The sequence below is a fragment of the Wasmannia auropunctata genome, unplaced genomic scaffold (assembly GCF_000956235.1).
Source record: "Wasmannia auropunctata unplaced genomic scaffold, wasmannia.A_1.0 LD335370.1, whole genome shotgun sequence".
In the NCBI taxonomy this organism is placed as follows: domain Eukaryota; kingdom Metazoa; phylum Arthropoda; class Insecta; order Hymenoptera; family Formicidae; genus Wasmannia; species Wasmannia auropunctata.
Window position 1 is genome coordinate 5,594 of NW_012027520.1, and position 8,829 is coordinate 14,422.

At 33.8% G+C, this 8,829-nt stretch overlaps 2 protein-coding genes across 8 annotated transcripts; one reads left to right on the top strand and one right to left on the bottom strand.

Annotated features, from left to right (window-relative positions):
• Positions 1-5: 5 nt before the first annotated feature.
• Positions 6-907, bottom strand: LOC105457102 (40S ribosomal protein S23; the record flags this gene model as incomplete). Its single annotated transcript, XM_011701558.1, has 3 exons — positions 802-907; positions 273-432; positions 6-178 (listed from the first exon to the last, which is right to left on the bottom strand). Coding segments are annotated over exons 1-3 (337 nt in total), but the record flags the coding sequence as incomplete, so codon positions are not given.
• A 645-nt stretch (positions 908-1,552) lies between these two features.
• Positions 1,553-6,655, top strand: LOC105457100 (DCN1-like protein 5). 7 transcript variants are annotated; one of them, XM_011701553.1, is made up of 6 exons: positions 1,553-1,922; positions 4,760-4,849; positions 4,971-5,112; positions 5,447-5,813; positions 5,932-6,139; positions 6,260-6,655. In XM_011701553.1, the coding sequence occupies exons 3-6, from the start codon at positions 4,982-4,984 to the stop codon at positions 6,343-6,345; spliced, it is 792 nt and encodes a 263-aa protein (XP_011699855.1). In that variant the 5' UTR covers positions 1,553-1,922; positions 4,760-4,849; positions 4,971-4,981; the 3' UTR covers positions 6,346-6,655. The 7 variants fall into 7 exon arrangements, with proteins under 7 accessions (XP_011699855.1, XP_011699852.1, XP_011699851.1 ...); XM_011701550.1 differs by lacking the exon at positions 4,760-4,849; XM_011701549.1 differs by lacking the exons at positions 1,553-1,922; positions 4,760-4,849 and adding an exon at positions 1,958-2,321.
• The last annotated feature ends 2,174 nt before the right edge of the window (positions 6,656-8,829 follow it).

The following is an 8,829-nucleotide window of genomic DNA, read 5'->3' on the forward strand; positions in this document are numbered from 1 at the left end:
ATCACCGACGGCGTGGCCTTTACGACCGAAACCTGCCACTAGAACCTCGTCGTTTTCCTCGATGTTGTTGAGACAACCGTCCCTCGGCACGAAGGCTGTTATCTTCTTTCCGTTCTTAATGAGTTGCACCCTGACGCACTTACGAATGGCAGAGTTCGGCTGTTTGGCCTCCACTCCTCTGTTGAGTAATGAAACACCAATAAGTCATCGCTTGACGGAGCAAACGAGACGCAAACGTTACTGAAACTCATCACGCGAACGTTGTTACTTACACTTTTTCCAGGACGATGCCTTTGGCATGAGAGGCGCCGCCGAAAGGATTGGCCTTCCATCTGGTTCCCAAATGTGCCTTTTTGTAGTCCTTATCGTTCCATCGCTGCTCACGTCTGTGATTCACGTGCTTACGTGCCGTACGAAGACCTCTGGGTTTACCTGTGACACAAGGTGAATAACTAGGTTATGTTTTGTATTATATTTATTTCGGATACAAAAAGAGAAGTCCGTCATACGAGGAAATATCAAAAATGCTTCTACGTTCGGCACGAGACAAAGTTATCATATATACCCTAATACTAGCTACATTGGCATGTCTGACAATTATTGCCCCACGTTGCTCTCGACACTTCGAAGCACGCTGCGTGATCGCGTCAGCGGAAAAAGTACAATTTACACATTTGCAGGAGCGTGTAGTATCGAAAATGTTGAGAAAAATATACTGACAGAGTTTCCGTCGTAAGATTTAGACTTTTCATAATTATTATTTCATTATCTACGATAATAATAAGAAATCCCGTAACATACCCATCGTGTCGCGTGCGATTCAGAACCGGAAAGAAGCAATCGTCCATGAACGGGACAGCCGACAGAGCAGGACAATGCAAATGGCTGTGGTAGAGCGCAAACCATGTATTCCATAGTACGTATACGGTTTCCGATAGGTTGAAATTCTTAAGGGTACGTTCCCACTGAGCGTGTCAAGCCGGTTCTACATTAAGGTCCATCTACAATAAGAGTAGTAAATCGTAAGCCGTAAGAAATTCACCAATCACAGTCGAATATGAGAAGACTAATTGACTGCGATTGGTAAATTTCTTACGGTTTAGGCCTGTTCTACAATACGTCGTATGTCGGGTCGTAAGCCGTAAGTCGTAAGAACTGACCAATCACAGTTAAATGGTAAGAAGAATATTCGATTGTAATTGGTCAATTCTTACGGATTACGGCTTACGACGCGACATACGACGTATTGTAGAACGGGCCTTAACACGGATGTGGAATCCGAACGCACACTTGATACGCGTACTAACTAGTAACTTTCTATTAAATTATCTTAATTTCTACAATGCATTTAAAGAATAATGTACTAAGTTGATACACTATGCATTAATATGATTAATTAAATACATATATCATGTATAAGTTTATATGCATCGTCGGAATTAAGAAAATTTAATAGAAAGTTACTAGTTACGCGTATCAAATGCTCGGTGTAAACTAGGCCACTGAGAATTGTGAGAGAGGATTCTGCACGGTTGGCACCAATGGCACCCCTGCAAGAAAGCCAAGAGAAGCCGAAAGGTGGGGGATAGGCATGCCGTCTATGAAAACGGTATTAAAACGAAATAAAACCGACCGTGCACCTGGGGAGAAGGATCTCAGACCGTGCGGTATTTTGGTTGTAAAATCGAGGCTGAATCCGCTGGATTCGAATTAAGCCGATCGATCGGGTGACGGGTATATATGTTGCCGATGGCACTATGATCGATACCGTTTGCACATTCCACGGCAACTCATGGACGTAAAATTTCGATGATCTTGATGCGTGGTGATCTCGCTGCTAATAACGTAGTGGAAACACGACGGAGCGGATATACTTCCCTCGGAGAGTAAAACGGAGTTTTTCTAGCGATTCGTAGAGGAAGGTAAGGACGGCGCGCGACGCTCTCGCCGCGCGGGTCGCTCTTCGCGCGACACTATCGCGATTGTTCGGAAGGAGCAGCCGACTCTTGCGTACTCGGCGTGACGCGAGAAATCTCGCGTCTAAAATATATTACGACGTGACTCACGCGATTCGCACTAACGAGCGCGAGGATTTCCCCGTATTTTCATTCGGGTGTTTTTGGCGAGCTCCGCGCGTGCCACTGGTCTCTCTCTCTCTCTTTCTCTCTCTCTCTCTCTCTCTCGAGATCGAGATCGAGCAAGCGCCAGGGCGAAACTGTCGACGCGCGTGAATTTTTTTTTCCCCCCCCAGCCCTCACCGTCACGCCGGATCTCAGGATAGAACGGTAGAGTCGCGCGAGATCGACGATTGCGTGATATGTGTAAGTTCAATTGGCGATCCTAACCTAAGCACCTAATCGTGATAACTCGCTCGATCGCGTGCTCTCTTTCTCTCTGTCTCAGGTACAGAAAGAGAGAGAAAGGGAGTGAGTGAGTAGGGGAGTGAGGAGCGAGCAAGCGAGAGATGTCAGTTTAACGTCGACGAAGAAAAAAAAAAGTTACGTTCGAGTTACGTTCATACGTCGTTCTCGCGTTCTGCCCTCAGCTTTGATATTCCCATCTGACTCGCCATTTGATAAACGAGCGTTCTAGTCGCGCGCGGTAAGAGAGTGCGTGTTAATTTGTCTCTCGGTCTCGATCGTGGGACGCTCGTTCTCACGTTCATCCCGGCCCTCCCTTCCTCCCTTCCATGCGCATATTAATAACGTCGATCTTTTCGTCTTGCATTTTCCATCATTCTGCGTCTTATCGCTTCTCGAAACCGCACCGACGTTTTTTTTTCGCACGCGACCATCGGGCGACATACGGGCATCGACTTTTTGGAAGTAGCGCGTATATCATTCGCGAAATACCTATAATATTCGCTTTGCGCGCATACATTTGCGGTACAATGAGATTACATCGTTCTCAACCTCTCGATTTTTCCTTTTTTAACGTCATGGACCTCTTCTCAGTATCTCGTTTGCCTCTCGCGTTTGTCTGATGCTCTACGATACTCCTATTCGTCCGCAAACTTTTCGTATAATATAATACGTTTTATCATTTTGACATTTATGCATATATCCACGAGACTCTTGTCATGAAGTCTCATTGTTCTTGCAGCAACTGTCAATAGATTCCAAAAAGCTTCAAGTCAACGATCTTATCATGTTGACATAAAAGCTCCATAAATAGATTTGGTTCATACGATTTTCCTGTAGATTAAACGCTTGTATGTGTATACTTAGTCGCAAGATTTATACAATAAATCAGCTGTTAAAAAGAAAAAAGTATGTGTGTATATATATATATATATATTATTTATATACATTTTTTTTAAATAGTTGATTTATGATATAAATCTGTGTATACAGCCAAGTCTGTCAAAAACAGATTTTGTAAAATATCTGTTACAAAGATAGGTAAAATTAGATTTCTACCTATTACTATAAAAAAAGACTTATTTCGATACCTTGAGATAAATCTTGATTTAAAAATTAGCTGTTAAAAAGAAAAAGTAGTATATATATCTTTTATATACATTTTTTTTAAATAGTTGATTCATAATGTAAATCTGTGTATACAGCCAGGTCTGTCGAAAACAGATTTTGTAAAGTATATGTTACAAAGATAGATAGAAAACTAGATTTCTACCTATTACTATAAGAAAAGACTTATTTCGACATCTTGAAGATAAATTTTGAATTCCTCACGGCTTCAGACAAATAAAACCGGTACTGTTATATTCAGTGATGCAAAAAAATTACATGTATAATTTACATTATACTTTTTAGATAGAATTGACATATTTGACCCATTGTCCTTTGTCGGACAAAAGACAGATTTGATATTTGGCATATACAATAGGTTTGTTTTTTATTGCTATATTTTCTGAAAAAACATTTTTATAATATCTCATAATATTTTTAAGAATTTGTCATATTTTATCAAGATTTTTGAAAAATATCTTACATTTTTTCAGATTTTGTAAGTTTTCTTCAGAAAATATAGAATAAAAAGTATAATATATTAAGACTAGTTCATAGTCCATTCTTATTTTAAGATCAGCTAAGTAATGTCTTAAAAATTCTGCAAAATTATATGAAGAATTTTGAGAAAAATTTTCACCAATGTTGGACTGTTATTAAAATATTCTTGTTTTCGTCAAATGTCAAACATATACTTTAATTTAATTTTTAAGTACAAAGAATATACAATAATTTATCTAGGAATATATTTAATACTCTTGATAGAGTACCGGTAATAGTTATAGCAAGATTTGTGCGTCATAAGATATGATGACACGTAGCAAAAATTAAGCAGATTTTTTGACACTTGCTACACAGTTCGCAGAATGACAACAGATATAGAAAAAAAATCTATTAAACGCAGATTCTGTCTATTTCTGTCAGATTATATTAGCAGGCCTCATTTGGCGAAATCATTAAACTTAATGCAGATAAGATTGATGGCCAATTTTCGAATATGTTGCCCATCTGCTGGCATGCTGCGAACAATTTGTTTATTTGGGTAAAGTATATTGTATATATTTAACATATATCTATTGTATAAAAATGTGTAAAATAGATATACATTAAATATATATCATATATTTGTTAATGTATACAAAATTATCTTTATGTATATGTAATATGTCAATCAATCAATGTAATATGTATATAGATAATTTTGTTACATTAAAACAATGTTGTTCAAGATTTGTGAACATTGGCTTGATGTATCAATGTTTATGCTTATTGCCTATTCCTTTTTTTTAAAGGAGGAAAAGAAAGGAAGGTGCATAATGCAACAAGTCTGAACGCCGACATACGTCAAGTCAGTGCTCAGAATCTAAATTTTGGACAGCACTGTAATTATTATCAAGATTGCCATCAAGAGATTTATAATGTTGAAAATAATAAAGCTATTTTTTTAAGCATTAATTTAAGAGAGAAACATGGCTTTAAGTAAAAATTAAATTTTTATTCTAGTAAACAGAGGGATGCCACGTAGCAAGCGAAGAGGGCCTTCCAGCACAAACCACAATCATACTCCCATTGATATGTCAGTGTCTGGTGCACATGAAGAAAGTTTACCTAGGCATCCTTCAAAACGGTTGAGACACACCTCTAGGTTTGAAATTATATTTTTTAACAACACTATATAACATATAAATATCTATTAATATTGTAATCGTTAAATTATACCCAACAACATCCTCTATCATTACGAAACAAAAAAAAATAATTTTAAAAGCAATCTTAAAATCCTTCACTATGGTCAGTATCTTTTTAATGTTACTTTTTTAATTATCATATATAAGTGTTATTTATATTATTGTCATAAATGTTTGATTTATTATTGTATTAAATAAAAAGGATAATTTTTCAATATTTTTAATATGTATACATATATTGAAAAAGATATATCAATATATATCATAATATTATGAATAATATTATTGCAGTGCCAGACGATATACAAAATCTGATGATGTATCCAATGTGTCAACATTCTCCCAAAAACGTTGTATCACCTGGTTTAGAGAATATACCTCTCCAGATGACATGGACACTCTCGGGCCTGAAGGAATGGAGAAGTTTTGTGAGGATATCGGCGTAGAACCTGAAAACGTAGTGATGCTCGTTCTCGCGTACAGGATGAACGCTCGTCAAATGGGCTTCTTCACACTGAGCGAATGGCTTAAAGGCTTCTCGGAGCTTCAGTGCGACTCGATTAGTAAAATACAACAGAAGCTCGAGTATCTAAGGAATCAATTAAATGACCCGTACACATTTAAGGGAATCTACAGATATGCTTACGACTTCGCTAGAGTACGTGCGACGTTGTAACTGTTATTATTATCAGTATTCAGATATACACATACGAATGTAACGGGCGTCGAATATTCTTGTCAGCTACTTTCGATTATTTCGCTCAAACTTTTTACAGGACAAAGATCAACGTAGTATGGAAATGGAAACGGCAAGAGTAATGTTACAACTGCTTTTGGGAAAGCATTGGCCACTATTTACACAGTTTGCTCAGTTCCTAGATCAATCAAAGTACAAAGTGATCAATAAAGATCAATGGTGCAACATATTAGAATTTTCACGTACAATCAATCATGACTTATCTAATTATGATTTAGACGGAGCGTGTAAGTGCATAGAAGGAATATTATGTTAAGGAAGTTTATGTTAATTCTAATAAAAACAGTGAATTATCTTATGTTTACATACACAGTGGCTATTGTATATATAATATATGGTTTTTTTAGGGCCAGTAATGCTTGACGAATTTGTTGAGTGGTTAAAAATTCAACGAGGCGAAGGATCATCATCAACAGATACTAGAGGCAGCTGAAACATCATAAGAATAGTCCATTGAACTAAGAACATTCATTTCTTTTTATCATAATATTCTGTAATTAACGAAATTTCTGTTTCTAAATATCATAATCTCACAATATTTCCATTACCACCATTCATACTATTTTTTTTATTGCAATTAAATGATAGTGATGTATTGTAAGTAGCCTACTTTAATGATTTACGGTATCTTTTACACAAATTTGGCTGAAAATTTCACTTAATTGGTTTTCTTATTTGTCGCCACTTGCAATTAGGATTTGTCGGAAACTTGTGATTAGAAATAAAACTATTTTGATATAAGATTTTCTTGTGCAATTTATAAAAATAATTTGAGATATCAAATTTATGGATAAATGAGTTTAATTGATAATACATTTTTTGAATTGAGTAATATTTGAGATGACAATTGCCATTGACTTCTAGTGATGTAGACTACACATTTTGTGTCATTGCAAAAATGTTTTAATTTTTTTCTGGTAAAAATTTTTCTAGAATTGATAATTTTATAACTTAAAAAAATTTCTCAGATTTTTTAATAAGAATTAGAACACTTTTCAGAAGTGCTGAGAAAGTCTACATCTTTTGAAGAATTTATAACTTTATAAATGTAAATTCTAAAACGTTCTAAGATTTTTCATTCTATAATACGTTCCGAAAAATCTTGTAAAATCTGAAGAAGTTTGAGAGATTTTTTTTTAATTTTCAAAAATTTTAAATATGTAAAATTCTTAAAAAATATGAACTATATATATATATATATATATATATATATATATATATATTAGTTTTGATATATTGTGATTCATTGGACATATTATTTATTTAAATAAATTGATAAAGAGCAATTTCACATTCCACGTCATTGAATTAATATTGAAAGTGTATCTGTGAATTTTTAAAATTTACATAATTTATTATTTTCGAGCTAAATTCTGTTGATATTTCTAATTTTTCGTACTCCTTTGTCCATCATAAACCTTATTGTAACGACACTTTACAAAATTTAGGTATGTATAATATTGTCAATGCAAGACATTTAAAAAGTACGCGAATATCAAGTAGACTCATTGGAATGAAACACTATGCAAGTGTTACTACAACGTTTAATACTCTAAAAAGCAGTACCATAAAGTGTCAATATCATGCGCTATTTAGTCAAAATTAAGTAATTCCTGTAAATGCTAAAATTATGGATGTATATTAGAATAACTCTCTTATTAAAACACAATAATATTTATTAACTATATCTGCTTCCTGATATCTTTCAAATTTACTGATATCACAGACTTTATGCTTTATTAATAAGAATGCAAAATTCATTTTAAAAAATACTTGTTTTATAAGTATTTATTTACAAAAGTTTCCCTGTTAACATGTTGATGTCATCGTATTTCGTCCAATAATCGTAATCTATGTACTAAAATCGAGCATTGTCTTATTTACAATTTTTACTATTGTTTCGTATCTCGAATTTTGAGTATATCGAGATTTTAATATCTTAGAAATCGCCAAGAACTTTTGCGAAGTTTTTAAAACTCATGTATATGATATAATTATATAAGTGATTATATGTAAAATATACTAATTTGATAAAGCGCTAACTCTTTTATTTAATAAATTTTACAAAACTGGCTTTTAAATTTACACATCACTGAAGTCGATCCGTAAATCAATTAAAAAATTATATATAAAACGTAACAAACTCGACAATATTAATTGTGGATTAGTTATGGATTTCTTCAGTCACTAAAACCAGTCGTAAAATCTGCATATTTATTTTTCTGTTATAAAGTGCGTAATCAATACTACATTAACAATGTGATTTTTGCATTTATAACTTCTGAACACAATGAATATAGAATTTCCGAAAGAAAATTGTTTATTAAATATTTGTAGATTTACATATTGCAAGTAAGTTAACAATGTGGATTACAATTACAGGATGTTGCAATATTACTGCCATTACTGGAGTGTAATGTATATTGGATGATAATAAGCAGTGAATAAAAATACCTTTTTCAATATTTTATCTATTATTCTCGACTGTCGATTTTGATTAAAATGTTACACACAGGGTGTCTCGTACTCAATGGTACAGCGCTTGTGGGCAGGTAGTGTGGATCAAAAAAGTCCTCTACCATTTTGCGATCTTCGCAATAGTTAAAAAAAAAATTTTACATAATGGCCAAGTTTTTGCTTCACTATGATTCTATTGATCATTATAATAACTTTAAGTCTGTTTTACGAAACTTAAAGTTATTTGGGAAGATAATGGTATTAAACTTTTGCTGCATATAATTAATTTTGAATAATTTAAACGATTTATTAAAAAAATATTTTTGTGGTTTGGAATAAAATATTTTTGTGTCTATGTCTAATCAAATACTTGGCAATTTGTATGATCTTATATTTGTTTTTGGACAACTTTTATTTGTTAAAATAATATTTTTTGGTTTAGATAAGAGATCGGAAGAGC

What these genes read in the sequence shown, in the direction of transcription:
- LOC105457100 (XM_011701549.1), top strand. An exon ending in CGGTTGAGACACACCTCTAG is followed by an intron (nt 5,113 to 5,446) that starts GTTTGAAATTAT and finishes ATATTATTGCAG; the next exon opens with TGCCAGACGATATACAAAAT. An exon ending in ATGCTTACGACTTCGCTAGA is followed by an intron (nt 5,814 to 5,931) that starts GTACGTGCGACG and finishes AACTTTTTACAG; the next exon opens with GACAAAGATCAACGTAGTAT.